Here is a 24,094-nt window from a genome sequence, read left to right as displayed (position 1 = left end):
GAGTTTTATTCTCCGAGCTTCGTAACACGTGGATGACAAATCGTATGAGTTTGGCTCATTCAGACAGTGTGCATGTTGCTGTTCTGTCTCCAGGTTCGTGTTTAAGGACGGAGTGAGTCAAACGGATGTTTCAACAATAAACAACCAATAAAACGAGATCATCCACCTGCTGCAGTCAGTGACCCTGACCTTTGACCCCTGTACAGGAAACAGGACTTTATCACTACATGAACCACCAGAGACAGACCCAGGCGCAGGGCGGCTGAGACAATCAACACGCTGCGCAGAACTCCACAGTAAAATTTTACCTGTTCTGAATCAAAAAACAAACAAAAAAACAGAAAATCAATATGTGGCAGTTTGTACGCCAGAGTCCTGCACCTGGGCAGTAACCCGCAAACAGCTGCTTTATTTTTCAGAATAAAACAAAGTAAAAAGATGTATATGTGTAATATTCTGACAGTTCCTTTTATTTTGAAAGTCAGTGACACAAGTGTAACCTTTGACTCCGTGGTCACATTGGTCACCGATGTGGAGGACACCAGCCATGAAACTTTGCAGCCCGAGGATGAGGTGGCAGCTTACATGGAGTTCAAAACACCCAAAGAGGATCCTTTGGAGGTTTCTGAAAATGATTAATAAAACGTCCAGAAATTGTTAATATAGGAAAAAAAAGATGAAGAAATGTCCAAAAACATTATAAAATGTCCAGAAAAGAGACAGTGAAAAATGTTCCAAAAAAATGTCAATTAAAAAAATATTCTGGACACTCTGTCTGTGGAGACGGAGCAACAGAGCGCAGAGCGGAGTGAATGTGTGAAAAATATAACGCTCCATTTCTTCCACCAACAGGGCTCACATTTTAATGTAGAGCGTCAGACTGAATTTACCAACGCACCATGTCAGGTTTCTCTGGCTGCGCTCGATGACGGGATGGTGAAAACATTCAAAAACTGCCAGTTTTGGAAACATTCTAGCATGCTCCTTTCATACCTTTGTTTCTGACACTTTAATAATATCAATATATTTTCGTACATTTTATCATATTTTTTTTTTTTTTTTTTTTTTTTTTTTACATTTTCATAATTTTTAGACATTTTTATCAACATTTTTTAAACCTATTTCGGACATTTCACTAACATTATTTACCACCATAAAACCTCCAAAGGATCCTCCTTAGGTGTATGCAGTACCAGTTGGATTTAGCGCTGCACAGGCTGCTGATGTGGATGACTCTTTAATTTAGCAGACATGTCCTAATGACAAACGTTAGTTCAGATTTGTATAAAATAAAACTGGTGTCAGGTTGTACGCTGGACCGGACCAGGAAAACCGGAAATTGACCCAACTCTACAGCGCACATTTAGATTAAACACATCAGTCAACATCAGGTAATTTCATTTTTTTAATTTTGTGGAAACAAACATAGATAAGATGGCTTATAGTTTAATTTGCCCGCCTGTTTGTCTTCAATAAATGTTGCACTAAAGCAAAATGTGAATGCTGTCACGATGATGTAATGACCCGTCCTTCTTGAAAGTTTCCTTGTGTTGAGGCAGAACTCTTCACATGTCAGACACACAAAATCTGTTTAAATCACAACAATCAGATATTTCAGCATTCAGTGGTTGTTTTTAATGTGTTTAAGTAATTTAAAAATCTTTAACAAAATAAATATCCTGCAATAAAATAATCAACATGTGTACATATATGAAGCTATACAGTTTTTAAAAAGCTGGTGTCAGAACATTTTTTAAAAGCTCTTTAACAGATGGACAAAATGAAACCAAGAGTTCTGCTCCATAACTCACATTCTAACACTGGATTTGATTATTAATATTAACATGATGTTATAAATGTTTTTATATGTCAGGACAGAGCGAGCTGCTGTGTGACGTGTTTTTAATGTCGTCATATAAATATATAAATCCCGTAGATTTTTCACTGCTTCGTTTCTGGAACAAAACTCTCTGAATGTTTCACTGTAAATGACGTCACTGACGCGTCTGAGCGTGAGGAGGTTCAGATAACGGCCTTTGTCAAAGTTCATTGTTCTCCATTGTCGTGTGAATGAAGGTGAAACATGTTGGCTTGATCATCGTGTTTGTTTGTCACTCAGTCCGTTTCCATGGAACCACAGTTGCAGCTGGATGAGGACGTTTAACTGGACTGCTGTCCTTGTCCCAGTATACAAGCACAGGAGGGAAATCCATTTATTGACCCAAGTATGAGCGACTCCTCTACGATAGGTGGAGATACGCCCCCTTTCAGCTTGTTAGTATTGGACTCTTTTCCTGTTGACCTATTACGTCACAGACCAAACAATGGACAAACAAGTTAGCTACGGTTAGCTAGCAGCTAACTGCTACCATGGTGGACAACTTTACAGCTCTGTACATTTGGTCCGTCAAAAAAGTCACGGCTCTGGATGTAGATTTCTCCATGTTGTTACTGACTTCTTCTTCTCTTACACATTTAATGCTATTGGACTAAACTGTGGAGCATGCTCAGAGCGCCTGGGCCAGTTTGGGTCTGATTGGCTGTATACATGCAGGAGTCACATGATCTGGGTTTGTCACTGTGACAAATTCACTTTCGGACCATTTCACTCACACTAAACTAATGTTTACAGGGATTTTAAAAGGACAGTCGGACACAATAAATGGATTTCCTCTGACATCACGTGAACGTGCTGAGTGAGTGACTCTGAGTGTGTGGATTTAAAATGACAGTCTGATGAAATGAGGCCTCATAGAGTGTGACCACAGGAGGAGGCGTTTTAAATCCTTAAACATCCTCGTCTTCATCCTGCTGAGGAGAAACTGAGTCTCTCTCAGGTCACTGTGACCTCTGACCTCTGTGAAGACCACCTGAATCTGTGCATGATGATCAAACGTCATGTTAATGTCAGCTGATGATACTCTGTTCAGAGAACAGCAGGGCAGGTTTGTAATGAGGACGTTCACTGAGGAGACTTTTTCATTTTATTCACATGTTGTTTGTGGTTCTCGCCGAAAATTAAATACTTGTCTGTTTTTGAACTGGAGGTATTTAGGTTTAACTTAAAAGGGAGAAAAGGCCACATGATTTTTTTGGGTGACTGAACTGATTTGGATTTGTTCTGTTTGAGTTCTGTTATAATCTTAATTAATAAAATAAAATGAGAACTGTGAAGAGAAGCTGTGATGCCGCCTCTTGTTCTGCCTCCACTGAGCTGGTCACACTGGGCAGCTGAGTCACTTCGTATTCTTGTGTAAATAAAATAAATTCTTTTAGATTCTCTACAACACATTTTCTTCACAAACTTTAAAACTGAGATATATTAAAGCTAGAGACAACTCCTATCACATTATACTCGTCACAATAATAGCTTATTCTTTGTCAGAGAGTCAAATCTGACGACGACAGAGTTGATGAGCCACTGTGTGAATATTTATAATATACACATAAAGAAATCTGAGATATTGAGAATGAAGTTTTGCTTTATGAAATTTTGTAAGAAAATTAAAACTATTTTATAACTTTTTCTTGTAAGATTGTAACTTTACATGTATTAAATACATTATTATTTTTTATTAATTTTAGTATCCTAATTTTAACTTTGTTTTTTAATATTATGACTTTTTGCTAAAATAACTTCCTGCTGAGATTTTTTGTGGCCCAAACACTCAGTCGTGGTCTTTACTTTGGCTTTCTGACAGCCCCCTCTCTTGTCAGATTTAAAAGTGTCCATTAATACATATATATATATATATCGGGTCGGGGTGCTGAAGTAGATTTTGTTCTGACTTTACTGTCAGAAGAACGAGGCACTTTGTGAATGAGTGAGTCACCTGTAGCTTCAGCTGGTTATGAGTTATATATGATAAGTATATAGTTATAACAAGGTTTATCTTTTTAACAAGAAAAGTTTCTTGTTATAGCATGAAAACGTCTTGTAAAAATGTGACAAAGAGCTTTTTGTAACAAGACTCTTTGATATAAGATAAATAAGTATATTGTTATAATAAGAAAGGTTTTGTTTCGTCTTTTACAAGAAAAGTTGTTATAACATAAAAAACATCTTGTAAAAACGTCAAAAACATCTTTATAACAAGACATTTTTCATGTTATAGCCTGATACTGTTTTTTTTGGGGGGGGTGTGTGGCACCAATATTCTTCCGTACACTTCAGCACTTGGACCAAACAGAGCAGTCACAGTGGAGATGTGAGGTTTTCAGCCTTCACCGACAAACAGACTGTGTCAACTCGAGAAAGAATTTTATTATTTAAAATAACCAAAGGGCAGTAAACGTGTGAGTGTTTCTCTGCGAGGCTGAAATATGTTCCAGCTCTCAGAGCTACAAATCATCTGAGATCAGCACAGAGGTCACAGGTTCATCAGCTGAGGGTTAAAAAGATGAGGTGCTCAGAGGTCAGCGCTCCTGTCTCAATACATCACTGTCATTACAGAAACACACACACACACTTACACACACTCACACGCTGTACAAACTGGATCTGTTATTTCTGATGAAGGGGAGAGGACTCGTGTTTCTGCTCAGGTTTGATGTTTGAGTGCGTGTCGGCTCCTTTTCTCCCACAATGCAGCTCTGTATCTCTCCAGTCGTTTGTCAGTCTTCTTCTTCACTGCAGCGTTTTCTCCTCTGAGGAACAAAATCAGAAACAGTTTGAGTATAAAATAAAATTTAAAAAAAATGAACGAGCATGACTCTTTGCTCATGTGAGTACATCCTGGTCTGAAACAAGTCATGATGTCACCTGTGTGGTCTCTCCAGTTACATATTTTCAGTGTCAACAGTTTCACGACAAATTTCAACTTTCTTGATTTGCAAAATGAATTGACAAACAACATGTGTGTGTGATTCATGGTACAATTCAAACAGGATAAAAAATGACTGTCTCTCCCAAACATAAGGTCACATGGGGGACAGAGGAGGGGGAGGGACTTCACCTCTCTGTGTATGTGTGTGTGTGTGTGTGTGTCCTCACTCTGTTTGCGTCTGAGCAGAGCAGAAGCTCACACACTCAGCGTCCTGTGTGTGTGTGCAGAGGCAGCGGCTGAGCTCCCTCCTCAGTCGGACAGAACCAAATCCATAAGGAACCACGTGGCTGAAAGACAGAAGAGCCAGTGTTCAACGTTCACGCGCAGCATCATCAGGCAGCTCTCAAATATAAACTAAAGTAAAACATAACTGAGGAGATTTAACCACTGCAGAAGAAGAGGCGATTCAAAGAGTCACAACTAAAAACTCAAATGATGGAAATATGACTTCTGTTTGTTTCCCATATTAATAATTCTTCATCGCTCCACACATCTCGGTTTCAAGTTCTTCATGTTTCACGTACGTCATCATTTATTCACTCAGTCTGTTTCTGTTTTGCTTTCAACGATACAACTTTTCCACATCAGCTAAGCTCAAAAAACCTTCTGCCATATTTTAAGGATTTTGGTTTTTTTTTTTTAATTTCGGCAATCACACTCAGGACCTAGACCCTCGGGCTGTTCAGACAGTCCTCTTAAACGTGGGCGGGGTTGTTGTCACTCACTGCTCCGTCCAGCACTCACTGTATTTCCTCCTTTATCAGTCTGCACCTCGTTTATCGTCCACAGAACGAGGCTGCATGCCAACATTTTCAGAACAAAATAGAACAGGCTGCAGTGAGAGTCTCTCTCCATGGGATATTTAAAAATAGCAGCTTTGTGCATTTAGTCCTTCTCAGGCAAGCTCAGGGGTTTAGTGTTGCTGTAGCCCACAGGAAGTGAGGATTAGAATATATGACCTTCACATAATCCAAATGAATCTATATTTTTAAAGTCATTACTAAAAGTGTGTGTCATATAAAAACTAAAGTGATGGTCAAAGTTGTCACAGTGAAATTTAAGGTGTGCTGATGGATTCACGTCATCAACTCATGCATTGAGTAACATTACAAGCAAACGTTCCACCTTAAAAGTCGCCGGCAGTCAGCCCAGTGAACGAAGTTATTTTTTTCTCGTTAATTTTATAGTTCTAGTTTACTGATGTATGAACAGAAGTTACATAAAACCAGAGTGACCGTCCTCTACTGACCAATCAGACTGCAGTGTTCACAGCTCTACCTTTTAGTACCAGATCTGTGTGCTGGGTACCCCAACAGAGGGTAAGGAACGGTTCTCTTGATACCATCCACAACTTTTCACTGTGGGAACAGAAAAAGCGTACTGAACTGAACTGAACTCAACTGCTCAGTGGAAACGGGGCTTAACTAGTGTTGTCACGATACCAAAATCTTTGTTTCGGTACCAATACCAATATGAATTTCGATACTTTTCGATACTCTTCGGTACTTTTCCTATGGAAAAGTCCTTTTGGATACAAACCTTTAGAACAATAAATATTAGGGGTGTAACGGTACCAAAAAAAATCATGGTTCGGTAAATACCTCGGTATGGACATCACAGTTTGGTAACTCAAATGTTCCACCAAGTTTGTGTTGTCTCGTGTTGTCTCCCTTTGTGAGGCAGACTTTCTCTTGCCTTTTTTCACGTGCGCCAGCTGCGGATGTTGATACAGGTGTTGTCATACACACCACTTGCGCAATCTGTGCTCCAATAGGAACAAGAAAGGTGTTTGTGTGCATAAATGAGTAAAATAAATTAACTAAATTAATGAACTGAATCAATTTCAAAGTACCGCTATTTTCCAAATGCAGTATAATACCGTTTGGAATACTCTAGTACCGCGGTACTATTTTAGTACTGATATACCGTGCAACACTAGGCTTAACGCAACTTGAATAAGTCCAGCAGCACTGCGGCGGCGTAACTCATGAAGCTTCAGGTCAGTAGTTCAGATCACTCGGGTTTATTTCTCTCTGTGTTGACACACAGTGAAAACTGAAGGAGTAGCTCCCTGACCCTTTGACATGTTATTAAAGTTAATAAAATGAAATGAAGATTAACAGAGTGTAGAAAGTAAAACATGATGTTTGAGAGAGTGAGCAGACAGAAGAAGGAGGAGGAGGAGGAGGAGGAGCAGAGTAAGGCTGTGAGATCAGAGGGTCACAGTTTATCACTGACCACAGACTGGAAACGAGATCCAGATGTGTTACTGTAAAACAGTGTGATCATGTGACAGAGTTTATCCCAACTTGACTCAGAGTCTGTCCCTCAGAGTTCAACTGTGCACAAACTCAGACGATGCCTTTACACACAGTGAGGTCACAGATTCATCTTCGGTGTTTTGACACAGTGGCTGCTCACAGTGGTCGAGTTAACCCTCAGCATTAACCCAGAGGAGGATCTCCTCTAACATGCAGTCAGCTCACAGCCCACACAGCGGTCACACCGACACCAGATGGATCAGCAGTGGTGTGATTCACTGCAGCTTAAAGCTCTAAAACAAAAACCACTGAAAGCAAAAACACCAAACTGTTCCTCCAACAGTTGTGGGAGATACCAGTGTGAATGCAGGAGTTCACTCTGATGCTCAGTCAAATTGGGAACTGGGGAATTTGGAGGCCAGGTCAATGCCTTGAGCTCTTTGTCATGTTCCTTGGTGTAAATATTCTGTGTGTGAAGCATCCATGTTTGCCCAAAATCTGTATAGCAGGAGCTAAAAGGTTATGTAAGTCATTAACATTTCTACAGGGAGAGTAGAAAACAGTATGAAAAAGATAAAGGCTGGAGATATTAGTAGGTAGTTTACTTAATAATGCCTCAGCAGTAAGATCATCCTAAAGATTTATGTAAAATAAGTGTGTGAGCCTGTATTTGTTACACAACGTAACACAGCATGAATCCAGTTGTTTGAGCAGTTATGAGACTGTGTGCATATAAATCACATCACCACAGTCTAATACAGACAGAGAGGGGTGTTGCACAACTCTCTGTCTGGCCTCTGATTGAAAGCATGTTATAAAATGAACGGCCTGCAGAAACACTGATTTTAAGGTTAACATCTCTACAGACAAATATTTGTTGTTACATCACAACTTTTTTTGTGTCTTCAGAGCTTATCTGTCAGCTGACTCTGGTCTCAGTATGTGGGAGATCCCCCCTGATATGACTAACACTCGTACAGTGTCATATCATACATTCTGACTTGGCTGAAACACACCAGAGTCTGGTTCTCATATCAGAGGAGAAACTAACTGACACACAACCAGATAAAAACAGTTAACAACAACGTCTGTAGGAAGATCTCCAACCCTGCTAATAAATGAAATAACAACCTTTTTTTTCTCCTGTTGTTGTTTGGCTCAGAGTTTCTTTGGATGAATCTGAGAGTCAAATGTTAAGTAAACTGTTTCTGTTTGAATTCCAGCTCGTCTTTAGTTTGGATCTCAGCCTTGTTGGACGGTTGACATCCAGCCGTGACTGAGAACAAAACTTCACACTCATTTCACTGTTTAGTTTCACACTGAGGGTGAAAATGTGTGAAAACAAATCCATCAAATGTAGCTGCAAGCAGCGACCTGTGAGTTCAAGCCCTTTCAGCCAACAGCAGCAAACGGGTTTACGTCTTCACAACACGGAGCAAAGTCACTTTAGCTTGTTTATTTCTGTCTAAAGGAGACAGACCAATCACAAACTTGTCCCTACCAGCATGTCAGTAACAGCACACGAGATCCCGTCACTCGCCCCCTTTTATCTGAAATGAATGAAAGTTGGTCTGTATGTTCAGATGTTGCCACGTGATGTGTCCAGTGAGTTTAATCACGACTGCTCAAAGGAAACTGGAGGTATGGCCTATTTCCTGCTAAGCCCCGCCCTTGGTGAGGTTTTTTCATCAATGGCAGCCATGTTTGTTTTTTTCTGGATCGTGCTCATTTATCACACAACGTTCTATCTTCATCCAAAGATTATGTTTACCAATTTTGGTGATGACAGCCTCAAAATTCTCTAAGTTCTATTCATTTAACTGCTTTTCAAAAAATTCAAAATGGAGGAAAATCTAGTTGGGCGGAGCTTGATGATTCTTAAGGCTGTTCTGTAGAGCATACTGAGCCGCACGTGTGTGCCAAATTTCAAATCAATCAAACTTACAGTGTGAGTGGTGTTGGCCTTTTAAAGTAAAAGTTTTTGGCTGTTTTATTTCAGCACCACTGGGTGGCTGATTTGGGTCGTATTTCTTGGGAAGCATTTGCACATCATTTCCAGTTTCATGTTTCTGGCTCATTCCAGCAATTCAAGATCTGGCAGAAGACACAGAATAAAAATAATAATAAATCTGAGCAATAACATCAGGGCTGTAATCCTTCAGGCTCAATGCCTAAATAAAACTGTGTGTGAAAATCAGATTTCAGAAATAACATTTACACTCCAAGAGTTTGTTCATTTAACTGGCACATTAAAGCAGCGAGAACCCCTCAGTTTAGTGTTACTTCATATTTCATTGTCGACTAATCCCATAAAAAATACCAAGAACGCGTTGGTCCATCTCTCAGTACTTCTTAACTACTTGACCGATTAATCCACATTTGGTGCTCTAGTGAGTATTTGTGTCAGCAGGACGCAGTGTGTGGGAGTGAGTCAGAATAAACTACAGTGTGTGTTCATGGTGATGCAGGAACATGTCACTCGGTGACACGGTGCAACTCCATGATGTGTTTTTGACAGCAGATATATCCGGCTGTGATTTGGTTTGAGTCTGACCATGAAGAGAAATCTAGAATATCTGTATTTTCTCACCACACTGGCACATATTAAAAAGTTCAACATGTCAGACTAAACGCTGTTTCAGCAGGATGTGCTGCAGCAGAAAACGTCCCTGGTGCCTTCAGGGTTTAGTGGTATAGTTAGTGACGGTGGGCACTGCCAGTGCTGTTTAAAAACGTCTTTATGATGAAGGTGGGAAGACTGCTTTCAACCACACCGCTATGTTTAGACTAAACTAACAATCTTAGTGAGAAGGTCCCACCGCTGCAGGAGCTGTTTTTGGCTCACCTCTGGAAGCTATTTCGGTGACACCTCTCTTTTTCTCCCCCACAACTTAATTAATTTCGAATGTGACTTATTGGCATGAAAAACACACACCTTCAGTTCAGTTTGGCGTTCAGCATTACAGTGAACATTTGGTGAGCGATAAGCACACGAAGAGCTGTAAAAACACATCACATCCAATTTACAGCTGAAATAAAGTCATTTTCACTGACATTGTTATCATCAGGGGTACATGTTCTCCTTCACATGACAGATACAATATAAACCACCATATTTTTACGTAACAATCAGCAGACCATCAGTAAATTCACTGATCTGAGCTGGTCTGAGCGATGTGGGAGCCGACTGTGAGGGGTTAACCATCTGTGGTGGTTTCAGACTCTGCGGTCTCCTTGGTGGCTTTGCCTAAAAGGGTTAAAGCGGGCTATTTCGAAACAGCAAGGAAACATGGCAGAAATTACCCGTCGTTAGGAAAGGTGCTCTTTCTTATTAGCTCCACCACATCTAACTGCTTACTCATTGCTTGTGCACACTGAACTAAAATGAAGTTAATTGCTACCAATTGTGAAGAGAGTCTGGTTCCTATTTGAGGCTGAGCAATTTATAAAATATGAACAGCTGGAGAAGAAAAATGAAGTTTCTGAGTTCATGAAATGATGCTGAGACAAATTACACTATTTTCAGTCAGTGTTCCTGTGATTATTTCTAACAAAGCAGCCACTTCATGAAATCTATTACAGTGTTGGCTAGAACACAACCTGCACCATCATTTTCAGTGAACCTAGAAAAAGAGGAGATTCTTAGTTTTCTAATGACACCAAGTATCAGTTTTTGTATTTCAAAATGTTATCAACATGGGTAACATTATGTAAAGACCGTCACCGAGCCAAGACTGTAAGAAAAAAGGCTTTCAAAGTCTGCAGTACAGTGACCATAAAGCTACGTGACGTGAGTGCACACTGCACAGGGACACTTTTAATTTGTGGACGGCAAGGTAACAAAAATGAGAAAGACGAGAAACTATTGTTTATGTCAGAAGAACTGCGGTCTGTTCAACAAACCAAGTTAGTACACACAGTTAGTGATGGACTTCATGACAAAATTCACAACTGGATTAAATTTATGAAAAACATTTGGATTCTTTTGATCGGTGGACACTTACAAACTAAAGAAGTATAAATATTCGAGGGATGGACACATATTCAAACTTCTGCTACTATGGCTGCTTTAGAAGTGGGGAGTCACCACTTTTTTGTCCATCTGTCTTGTTTAACGGTGCGCTAAATTTAAATGTTTAAACAAAAGTTTAAACATTTAAAGTTATATTTTAATAGGCAATGCTAAGATGGTTAGGATTAAAGTTAGCTCAGTAGAACCTGGTGAATTTGAAGAGGTTTACATATGAAAGCAAAGACTTTATTTACTTGAAATCAAATCATGTCACAGAACGTCATGATGAGGAACTCAAATAGAAAATAACCTGACTGCTTCTGAGAGTGTGTGAGTGAGAAACAAGTGGGGTTTATATTCAGGTTTCACGTTTACAGGAGAAAACAAGATCACAGATGAGGACTGTAACTGATGATGTAAATGTTTAAAGGTGATGAAGCCAGAAGGTGAATCTATATCTGCAGTCTGGGGCAAATTAATGTTCTACATCAATAAAACGGAAACACTTTCAGACTAAGAAGTTTTAATTTACCAAGTCATGTCCAAATGCTTTCTGCATCGCATGGACCAGTGTAATCTGAACAGAACAGTATCTGCGTCCATTATTATATGAAACTGTGGAGAACAGACGGCCTCCAGATGGTTTAAAGAGGACGCATCATGGAATCATCAAGGATCCTAAAACTCATCTTGATGTTTGAAACGCAAATATTTTGTTTTTATCCTGATGAAGTTTGACAAGAATGCTGTCCAACACTAGAAATGTTTTGAGCTGAAGATTGCCTCAGTCCTCCAGACACTTCGTTAACAGGTGAAGTTTTGCCACAATCAAACAATAAGATCCTTTAAATGAAACAAACTTGGGTTTGAAATGTAGATGCTGCAGGATGAGGCAGGTGTTAACAGATATTAACTAGTTTGTCCATCTTCCTGACATGATCAGTTTCAGAATACATATTTGGAAGTGAAGGAGTTAATGTTTCATGCATTAATACCTATGTTTAAATGAAACGGTGAGCAGCAGAAGTCTTTGTGGTGTTACATCAGCCTCATTCTGACATCTTGTATCACAGCTTCTTGCCCTGACGGCTCCTGTTTTACATTATGTTGAACATAAATCACAGCTGAAGGGGAGCAGTGTATAATTCAGGGTGGTTTGACGTGTTGCCTCGAGTGTTCTGTGTTCACAACATGCTCTTCAAACTGTAATTTAGAGGAGACGTGCACACTGTGAGGCCAACTGTGTGTTTTTATTTTATGTCTTAGAGACCAAACAAAAAGAAACCAAAGGTGATGTGTCTGCCTCACTGTATGGCTCAATTGGATTCAACCTACTTTAAAAACAATGACATATTATGGTTCTTAAAGTTTAGAAGTCATGGTGTGAATGGGGACATCCACCTATCTATATCTATTTACTATGAGTAGTTACGTAGGTAGAAGATGAACTGATCTCCAAAAGACATGATGTTAAATATTTTAACACAAGATTACTTTTAAATTCCAATTTGCAGTTTCAAAATAACAAAAAAGGAAAAGTGCCTGAAGCAAAAGTTTGGGCACCCTGCATGGTCAGTGCTCACTAGCACCCTCATTAGCAAGTATCACAGCTTCTAAACACTTTTTGTATCCAGCTCAGAGTCTTTCAGTTCTTGTTTGGAGGATTTTCAACCATTCTTCCTGCAAAAGGCTTCTAGCTCTGTGAGATTCTTGGGCCGTCTTCATGCACTGCTCTCTGAGGTCTAGCCACAGATTTTTAATGATGTTAAGGTCGGGGGACTGTGAGGGCCATGGCAAAACCATCAGCTGGCTCATCTCAAGGTCGTCCATCGTGGATTTAGAGGTGTGTTTAGGATCGTTGTCCTGTTGTAGAAGCCATCCTCTCTTCATCTTCAGCTTTTTTACAGATGCTGTAATGACTGGAATTTAACTGAATCCATTTTTCCCTCTGCCTGTGAAATGTTCCCCATGCCACTGGCTGCTACACAAGCCAAAGCATTATCTATCCACCCCTGTGTTTAATAGTTTGGTCATTGTGTCCAGAAAGTTCTGTTTTAACTTCAGTCCACAGGACTTGTTTCCAAAAAGCATCAGCCTTTTTTCAATGTACCTTTGCAAACCTCTGAGGCTGAATTTTGTGGTGAGGACGCAGGAAAAGTTTTCTTCTGATGGTTCTTCCATGAAGGTCATATTTGTCCAGGTGTGTCTGCACAGTAGAACAGTGCACCACCACTCCAGAGTCTGATAAATCTTCCTGCAGGTCTTTTGCAGTCAAATGGGGGGTTTTGAAAACACTTTGCTATCTTCTTATAGTCTTCATCAGGTCTTTTAGTTTTCAGAGTGCTCGGCAGCTGTTTAGAGGAGCCCATAGCTGCTGATTGTTGGGACAAGGTTTCAGGAGTCAGAGTATTTATAAAGCTTTGGAATTTGCATCACCTGGCCTTTCCTAACGATGACTGTGAACAAGCCAGAGCCCTAACAAGCTCATTAAGATCTGAGACCCTGGGAAAAGTTGTCTGAGAGCTCAAATGTCTTGGGGTGCCCAAACTTTCGCATGGTGCTTCTTTCCCTTCTTCATGCCTTTTGGAGATCAGTTCATCCTCTACTTACTTAACTCTCTACAGTAAATGAAATTTTGACCAGGGGCGCCCAAACTTTTGCATAACACTGCACATACATACACACACACACATATATTTATATATATATATATATATATATATATATATATATATATATATATATATATATATATATATATATATATATATATATATATATATATATATATATATCTATATATATATATATATATATATATTTATATATATATATATATATATATATATATATATATATATATATATATATATATATATATATGTATGTATGTATGTGTGTATGTATATACATATATACATACATACAGTACAGTACAGTACAGTACAGTACAGGCCAAAAGTTTGGACACACCTTCTCATTCAATGCGTTTTCTTTATTTTCATGACTATTTACATTGTAGATTCTCACTGAAGGCATCAAAACTATGAATGAACACATGTGGAGTTATGTACTTAACAAAAAAAGGTGAAATAACTGAAAACATGTTTTATATTCTAGTTTCTTCAAAATAGCCACCCTATGCTCTGATTACTGCTTTGCACACATGTGTTCATTCATAGTTTTGATGCCTTCAGTGAGAATCTACAATGTAAATAGTCATGAAAATAAAGAAAACGCATTGAATGAGAAGGTGTGTCCAAACTTTTGGCCTGTACTGTATTAGGGGTGTAAACATGCACATATCTGTATTGAACCATTCAGTATGAGGCTTTCGGTTCAGTACGCATTACGAACCGAACTATACGTTGAACTATCTAATAGACAATCCTTGGACAATAAAAATCTACCCATTAAACTGTGTTTAATATAATGTTCTCAACAAGGCAGCCCACAGGACAGAACAGGAAACAAGCTGTCCCAAACCAGGACATCCTACTGCGGTGAGACACACTGAGAGGCAGCTATGCTAAGCTAGCTCGTTACAAGATGGTTAAGAACACCATAACCAGACCAGAAAAAGAAGATACTCCGATAACCTACAGGTCTGCTGTTGGAGCCACTTTGGTTTCATGAGAGCAATGGTGAGAGAATGGTGGATAAAAACACACCGAGCCAAGAACGAAGAAGACTCTGCCTCGCAGCTAACTCAGTAGCACAGTAACATACATGACCCCCGAGCCAAAGAACAACTGGCCACAGACTCTTGTCAGCAGCTAAACCAGCAGCACAAACCCCCCCAGACCAGGGCACGAGCTGCTGTGTGACTACAGCCTCTCATTCAGCAGTAAATGTTAACACAAAGCTCACACCCACAGCAGTGAGCAGTAACTGGCAGCTGATTCAGCCAGAAAGACTGAAAGGTTCGTTAGTGACGGCTGTTTATCTTGTGTTTATATGACTGTGTCAACAGTCATTAACAGAGATGTTAATTTATATGTTTATTAGACTGGAAGAGTTCAGAGAGCTCATGGGACCGCAAACTAATGACTAAGGAGAAATCTGGACCCCGTGGCCGGACACACTGGGAACCACTGGTCTAACATGTGTAAAGTGCTTTGAAAGAAATCACTGATTTTGCTTTACCCAGACTTTAACAAGTCCATTTCAGCAAGACTGTAACTCCTGCTTTGTACAAAACAACAAAAGCCTAAATTATATGTTTGTTTGTTTTTTAATTCATTTAAAAATCAAGGAAATTTATCTGGTATTTCTCCGTTTTTGCTGCACTGAAAACATACCAAACCGTGACAGCACTGTATCCAACCCAACTATGAATTTTCAACCTGGTCTCACTCCGAAGTCGTCGAAACTAGCGACATGATACATGTGTGTGTGTGTGTGTGTGTGTGCATGCACAGCCACACCTGTCAGGTGGATGGATCATCTTGGAAAAGTTGAAGTGCATAAACAAATCAGACCTTTTAACTTAAACTTGTGAAAAATGGGAACAAAAACAAAAGTGTTGCGTTTAAATTTTTGTTCAGTGTATATCCGCTATCTGTTTTTGACACTGATACATTTATGCCGGTGTTTTAAAAAAATCCTGTTGATCTTTCCGTCGGTAAATCATCTGAATACAATGTGTGCTGTATATCCTGGAGAATGTGGATAATATGAACTGTGTTTTAAGTACTGATGATTGATTTTGTTATAAAGTGAACATTTATCTCTACACGCAAGCGCCTCCCATCCTCTATCAGAATACCTGTCAGCTACTGCTGCAGTGAAATCATCCCTCTGAGGCTTAGGGCTGATTTACTGATCACCTCTTATCTTTGGTTTGTTTTATTATCATAGCTTAACTGGGTTAAATTCATCACAGCGTTGTGGTGTTCCATTACTGTGAAAACAAACTCACCTAGGCGTGTTGACCCAGACGATACCGATGTGGCAGAAAAAAATACACTCTTTGTCTTTCTGGTTCTCGCAGGAGCAGCGTTTCTCTCGCCGGTGGGCCGTGTGGGGGAGCTGCACCAGGGGGCCTTCCTCCACTGTGGGGCTAATGACAGAGAAGGTAGAGGCTGGAAAGAACAAGTGGAAGAGGGTGGTTAGAAACTTTATTGCTTGAGTGTAAATAATTATCTATTGATTCTATTTCTGTTATGTCATAATGTTTACATTGACGGAGCATTTGAGAGTTTCTGCAAACCACGGACACTTTACAGTTGATATCACTTAGTGGATATGTTGAAACTTCAGGTTCAACAACACTGTGGTTAAACATAGGAAGACATAGGAACAAAAATCACTTGGTTATGGTTTGGAAAAGATCCTGTTTTGGCCAAAAATTCCCAGTGTTGGGGGCACAATTATGGCTGGAGAAGCCTGCAAGCCTCTGCGGAAAAAGGACCAATTTTCATGGCACTATCCCGGTCGGGAACACAGTGATGTCTTGGTAAAAAAACAACCGCTTTTTTTGGTACTATCTCGGCTCAAAACACAGTGATGTCTTGGTAAAAAAAAAACCAAAAAAACACTTCTCGTGACAAACTGCTGGCAGGAAATACAGCAATATCTTGGTAAAAACAACTGCTATTTGTGGCACTCGCCCAGCAGGAAACACAGGGACTCGTCAATAAAAAAACCCACTGCTTTTTGTGGTATTTTTCTGGCTCAAAACACAATGGTGTCTTGGTAAAAAACAACTGCTTCTCGTGGCACTATCCTGGCAGGACATGCAGCGATGGGTCACTAAAAACACCAACTTTTAATGGCTAAAAATCCCATCACCATTCCCTCCACCTTCAGATGACAAAGTCAGATTGTATCCTACATCTCATTGGGAATGCTGTTTTGATACGCATGAAACATATAAATATGATGTGTTCATGGTACTCGACGTACAATGCCAACAATTTCTTCTAATGACTCGGCTGATTAAAGTGATGTTTTGAGCAGTCCCTGCTTGGATCACATGCTTATAAAGAACAGCATAATCTTGAAAGTTAATTCTTGAATTTAGTTTTCATCACCGGTGTTCGCAGTTTTCTTACAAAGTTATTAAGGTACCAAAAACTGCTCTCAAAGACTTCCTTTGAAAAACACAATTCACACTGCTGTTGGGCCATATAGAGCTCTACCAAAGGGCCCTTTATACATGAAGAAAGAAATCCATTATTAAAACCTACATCTGTAGCATCGTTCTCTTCTCCACACTACTCTGCTCTCTCTTTGTGGTAAAGCCGAGCTCCTGGGACGATGTTGTGTGGTCCAGCTATTTCAGCATAGTGGCCACGGTTGGAACTGCAGGTCACATGACTCCATGCAACCCATACACATCCTGAAGCAAAACAAACTCTTGTAAAAACTATGGAAACCTACTAAATTTCCTGAAAAACATGGCAACTTGTAGCCAACTAACATTTGCATTATAATATTTCATTTGTTAGTTGACTGTGTTAGCACTTAGCTAGCATGCTACTTGTTGCGATGATTTGTGTGATTAGTCTATCTTTGCTAGTATCACAGATCTTTGGACGGCATTGTCGGTCGGTTCACCACTCTGTTCCAGAAACATCTCAACAACTATTAGATGAACTACCTTCAGATGTGATTCAGACGTTCAAGTTCCCCTCGGGATAAATAGGAATCAATTAAGAGCGCCCTGTTTAAGGTTACTTTACATGGCTGCTGATGATGGCATGTTCCTGGACTTTAGCACAGCCTTTGACACAATCGCTCGCAGCATCCTGTTGGACAGACTGAGTCCCTGGGTGGGGATATCTGGTACAGCCCTCAAATGGTTTTCATCTGATCTGTCAAACTGGAGTCTCTGTGTCTTGGCATGGTGTGCCCCAAGGCTCAGCTTTGGGACCAGTTTTGATTTTCTTACTCACGCTCCTCCTCGGGCACATTATTTATAGACCTGGTGTCTCTTTTCATTTTTACACTGACGGTCCGCACCTGCCTCTTGGACCACCAGATCCTGGAATGATGAGTTCACTTAAGGACTGAGGTTGTGAGGTGAAAAGCTGAATGTCAGAAAAATTTGTTTAGCTGAACTCAAACAAGACAGCACATGGCAAAACAAATTCTGCCTTTGGGTCGTATCGAGTCTGTTTCCAGGAATCCTGGCACCTGGCCGAACAGGAATTTAGGTTTTGAGCAGCACATCACAATTATTGTGCAATCATCCCCTCCATATATACTACGTCACTTTAGAAACATATGAAATGTACAAATGTACGCACAGTACCAACATGTTCTTCTGGAGAATGAGCTGTGATTTTATGTCTCCTCTGTTCTATTTTGCTGCCTTCTTAAGCACTTTATAACATGGATTTTGAAAAGTGCTCCATGAGTAAAAGTTATGATTCTTTTATTATCATAATTACTATATAACTTTAATGACCCTCTGACATTTCTGACATCATCAGGTCAACATTTTCATGTATCCAATACTTTGGTTTATGACAAAATACCTACAGAACTTAGAAGTTCATCAGCCTCAGCTGAACTTTGTTTACTGATTATTAGCCAACGTTAGCATGCTAACACACTAAACCAAGATGGTGAACTTGGTAAACACTACACCTGTTATACATTAGCATGTTAGCATTTTCACTGTGAGATGGATCAGCTGTTTGAAGCAGCGTCTGCAGTGATGCTGGCACTGTGCCGGACTGTCGTAGTGAAGAGGGAGCTGAGCCAGAAGGCGAATGGATTTACTGGTCCATCTACATCCCACCCCTTACCTATGGTCATGAGCTCTGGGTAGTGACCGCAAGAATGAGATTGCTGATACAAGCGTGTGAAATGAGTTTCCCCTGTAGGGTGTCTGGGCTCAGCCTTAGAGATAGGGGGAGGAGTCAGACATCTGGAGGGAGCTCGGAGTAGAGCCGCTGCTAAATTGCGTTGGAAGGGACCCGTTGAGGTGGTTTGGGCATCTGATCAGGATCCTCCTGGGTGCCTCCTGTTAGAGGTGTTTCGGACATGTCCAACTGGTAGGAGGCCCCAGGGCAGACCAAGAACACGCTGGAGGGATTACATATCTCGTCTGGTCTAGGAACACCTCTGGATCCTCCAGGAGGAGCTGGAAAGTGTTACTGAGGAGAGGGACGAGAGAGACCCGACCTCAGATAAGAGGTTGAAAATGGATGGATGGATGAAAGGACTATTACTCTCAGTGTTGTTGAGGTATCTTATTATGAGCAAATGAAAAATCTGACCTTTAGAGGATGACCAAAATCATCCTGATTCAGCCTGTAGGAACCACAAATAATTCTACCAGATTTTATTCAGTATTTGTTGAATATTTTGACTCTGGATCAACGTGTTGGTTTGCACTGGCATCCTGACGACTCGTCGTTTACTGAGGAACAATAGGACAAAGTGTGGAAAACTCTCAGTCCTGGGATGGAAGTTACATCATCTATTCAAAGTCTCAGCCACAAGACTCCGGAAATGTTTTGGCACCTCAGCGGCTCTTCCTACTTTACAACCACAGCATGAGAAAAAATGTTCAACTGTAACACCTGAACACACACACACACACACACACACAGCCCGTAAAGCCCACAGAGCCCACAGACAGCCTTTGATCCTGCTCTCAGTGCACACTGGGATTGTTGCGTCTACGGAGAGATTTACATGACTTACACACAGGCACACAATAACACCTCTTCTCACCATAAATGGTATCGGTCTATTCTTTACATCGCTGCGTCCCAGACAATCAAATACCTGAGGTTTATATCCATGTTACATCTCCAGAGAAACTGTTATTTGTCCAAGACGCTTTCATAACAACTTTCCCCATCAGTGGAACCCAAACAGCAACCTCATAAACATGGCACAGGTAACTGTTTCCTGTAATGTCCACTTGAGGTCGGCTCCAAGATCGAGTCAGTCCTGCTAATTTCATCATTCTCTACATCTGTACAGAGGGTGAATTGTTAAATAACTCACCTGTTTATATTTTATTAAGGCTTTAAGTTACACATAATTAACAGCGGGCCGCTTTGAGTGACAGGCTGTCTGCAGATAATGTCCTCGGCTTCTCAGTCAGATCCACCCGTTCTCATTCCAAAGTCATCAGATACTGCTGCTATGTCAGTGTTGGACACCTGAAGTCAAAAGCCACCGTTTGGAGCAGTATGATACACTGCCATTTAAAAATTTTCATGGCTTAAATTTGGGCATAATTAAGTGAGCAGCTGCTTCGAGTGACCGGTGGTTGTCGTCCTTTGACAACTTTGATTTGGTCATGTAACCATGGCGTAATCCCAGATTAACAAGGTTTAGCCATAGCTGTCACTATTTCAGTGTGTTTTCAGTTATTAAAAATTACCTTTATTACTGTTTTGGTCATCTAAAAAAAAAATCTTGTTCAGCGTTTGGCTGTACTTAAAAAACATCTAAGGTCAAGTGTTCAGTTTTTCAGGTAAGTAAACTTTGTCTAATGGCTTTAAGCCTGTGTTTTGTTAGAAAAATTAGCATTAGCATCATCACAGTTAACCATAGTTGTAAATACAGCACCTAGTGTTATGGTAGTGAATTTGCATTTCATAGGATAGCCAAGGCACGACCTGCCCCATTCTGTCTTACCCTGCCTGTATTGGCTTCCCTGACCTGAATCAATCCACTTCTTTTGCCTCCACCTTACCAACCCAACCAACGAAGCCAACGAGTACTTGCCAATCTGAGGGAGAATAGTGCCATCCTTTTGCCTCCTTTTGCCAACCTAGGAATGCAAATTTGCAGCAAGCTTAATCCTACTGTCCACATATGGTCACTTCTGGCTCCAAAAACCCATGATGGGGATGGCGAAACTACCAGACTCGAGGCTTCAAAATGGGAATCCACAAAGCAATGACTGACGTCACTGTCACTATTTTACACAGGATCTGGACAATTAAGGTGTTTGTCTTTTTGCTTTCAACATTATCTAAAGTATATCAGCTATTATTGATCAATCAGAAACATCCAAAGCAACGACAAAGTAAGAGGTCAAGAGTCTGAGGGTACTGTTATAAATAGAGTACACTCTCTGATGAAGACCACGGAAGGAGATTTAAGATTATTTTGTCAGTCAACTTGGTTATGTTTAGGTAATGTCAGCGTTTAGCTCTTAGCACTGCTGTGTCTCAGTATAGCTTCACAGAGCTGCTAGCACGTGTGCATACTGTATGCACCATGTAAGATTGGTTTGGGTCAGGGTAAGAAGGTCAGGGTAAGACAAACATTGTCATTCACACCTGTGTCCATCATTGGTGTCCAGCTGATCACTTGTGGTCGGATTCTGTTGCTGCTTACATCACTTAGACCGTCATAGGGCCCCTCGCAAAATTAATATGTCCACACTCTTCCTAGCATGCTTGCTAGTCAAGTTAGTGGTTGGAGATATCACTGTCAGCAGATTTCTACACGTCTCCTTCCACAGGGCAAAATGATAGACAGTCACACTACACTTTGTCCAACTCTTCACAAAATGGGCAAGTTACAGAGGATTAGTGCACTGTCACCAAAACAACCGCCACGTCCTGCATTGATGACATAGTCCTTGTTGGAGACACATCAGACAGATTAAGTTTTACAATACAAAAGACACATGGTGAAATGCGTCCCAGACCACCTCAGCCAGTGGTCTGGCTCATCACAATATGTCTTGGTGGTTGTTTACACTGGCGCCATGGACTTGTGATCGATCGCCTGGGATGCATGTTCATACCTGATAAACAGGCTGTTAAGAGTCTTTCTGTGGCTCAGCCTGGACGTCTACTTGCATCTATTGTTGTGAGGTAGTTTCAGGTACAGGTGAGGCTTCAGTGTTCCCCTCCACCTCTTTGATCCAGTGCCAGACAGACGAATCTGTCAGCACAGCAGCTCGCCGTTAGACACGCATCACTACTGTATCATAAAGAACAAGATCATGAGAGGGGATAATGGAGCTACTGTTCTGGTCTTCATTGTAGCGTCCAAACTTCTCAGTCTCTGTTTTACATGACTGTTTCTTTGACCCTGGTTCTCCTCGATTTCTTAAACATGCCAACATTCTTTGCATTTCTTTTTTTTTCTCATTAAGATAGAAGAAAACAGCGAGTCAGTCCCCACAGACCCCTCTGTTAAAATGTAGAAATAAACATGTTCACAGCCTGGTACAAAAACAGTTTTGGTCTCTGTAGCTAATTTCAACATTAATGACAACTGTACAGGGGCTGAATTTATGTATAACTCACCTGTTTACATTTTATTAAGGCTCAAAGTTACGCATTATTAAGGAAAGGGGCCTCTTTGAGTGAGAGACTGTCTGCTGATTGTCCTTCTCAGTCAGATCAGCCTGTTTTTGATCCAAAGTTGTCAAATACCCCTGCTCTATCAGCATATCAGCATCAGACACCTGATGCCAAAAGCCACCTTTCATGGCGGTATAATATGCTGGCAGGCGGTGTCAGTTTGTAAGACAGCTGGATGGAACCTTCTGCGGTGTTAAGATGCACTGCTGATCAGCTAAATGGTACCTGTCTTGGCATCATGGTACGTGTGTGGGAAGTGTAATTCAGTTCATAATACGGCTGGACAGCACCTGTCATGGCAGTATGATGCACCAGTAGACGGTGTGAGGTTGAAATGCTGCTAGTAACAATGTATTATAAGTAGCTGGAAAGTCCCTCTACAGTGGGCAGGAGGGGAGGCGGCTGAGTCCAGCAAACCTCAGACTTTCACCCAGGAGCTCAGTGCTAGCTTCCCGTTTCTCAACCTAACTACGTGCTTCTGTTGATGACGGCATTGGTTGCGACATACAGGATTTTTTTTTTTTTTTTAAGGATCTGGCACAACTGTCCACTTGAACTCCAAAAGGAACTGGCGATTTTGGGCACCAAAGGTCAATGCCACTGTTACCTTGTGCCTGTCCTATTCTCGTGAATAAGAATAACAACACCTTGAGGGAATTTTTTCAAAGTTGGCACAAACATCTACTTGGACTCAGCAATGAACTGATTAGAATTTGGTAGTCGAAGGTCAAAGGTCAGTGTGACCTTGCAAAACATGTTTTTGGCCAAAATGGAAGAATCCATACGCTAATTATGACTCATTTTCACACAAATGTCCAACAGGATAAAATAATTAAGTGATGACATTTTATATCCAAAAGGTCAAAGGTCAGGTTGACTGTGACATCATCATGTTTTAACGTCATATCTCAGGAACAGAAGGGGAGACATTTGGTCAGATACTGAATTGATGACTCTAATCTTGAAACTGTGCTGATTGTATAGATCTTGTGTGTGTGAAGCATCCATGTTTTCACTGACATGGATGGAGACTGTCAGAGACACTGGGCTGGTGAAGAAATATTTAGGATTAATTACATCAAAGTCAAAGTTAAATCTCTGTCAAAACTAAACTGAGGTGAAAGACTTAAGAAACTCAAAGAGAAAAATGTGTTTGTTCTTGTACAGTTTTACAAGTGTTTCCAGGACAGTGGAGTCATGTGCTTCTTTACTGATCACCCTTTAACTATTCCTACAGTATGACCTCCTACAAGGTGGCAAGACCACTGCTGATAACTCTGGCTGCCCGTGTTGGTCAAGCGACCCTGACCTTGCAGGTTGTAGAGGCTTCTCGTAAATCTCCCTCCCAGGAAAATGAATATGTATGATTTCATGGTGGTTCAAGAAAGTACACAATAATTCACCACATCCCCAGAACGAAACCCTAAACTCCTGCTCAGCTTATAAGTCCTGATGACGCTGATAATTACCAGCTGCAGGCTCGACCCTGACTTCCTGAACTCAGGTGGGGTCAACATCATATTAGTTTAATCAACTTACTGTTTGGAATAACACAATGACAGAAAGGTCAGAAAAAGCAAAAGATAAATGTTCATTTGGGCCTTTTCATGCAACGAAAGTCTGAACTTTATAAATTACGAATATTTCAGAGATATCAGATCAAATTAAAGCAAGACATTTTATTATCCTGATTGGATA

The 24,094-nt window shown here is 40.5% G+C and overlaps 1 protein-coding gene across 1 annotated transcript in view; it reads right to left on the bottom strand.

Annotated features, from left to right (window-relative positions):
- Positions 1 to 1,460: 1,460 nt before the first annotated feature.
- si:ch211-202p1.5 (uncharacterized protein LOC103909337 homolog) overlaps positions 1,461 to 24,094 on the bottom strand; it is a 33,393-nt gene continuing 10,759 nt past the window's right edge. Inside the window, exons 2-4 of the mRNA XM_049590205.1 lie at positions 16,021 to 16,183; positions 4,994 to 5,113; positions 1,461 to 4,647 (exon numbers count right to left, since the gene is read on the bottom strand). Coding sequence (XP_049446162.1) covers positions 4,542 to 4,647; positions 4,994 to 5,113; positions 16,021 to 16,183 — 389 coding nt within the window. The 3' untranslated portion in view covers positions 1,461 to 4,541. The remainder of the gene's footprint in view (positions 4,648 to 4,993; positions 5,114 to 16,020; positions 16,184 to 24,094) is intronic.

The sequence above is a fragment of the Epinephelus fuscoguttatus genome, linkage group LG11 (genome assembly GCF_011397635.1).
Source record: "Epinephelus fuscoguttatus linkage group LG11, E.fuscoguttatus.final_Chr_v1".
NCBI lineage: Eukaryota > Metazoa > Chordata > Actinopteri > Perciformes > Serranidae > Epinephelus > Epinephelus fuscoguttatus.
Note: the sequence above shows the minus strand (reverse complement) of the source record. Positions and strands in the feature narration are given on the sequence as shown.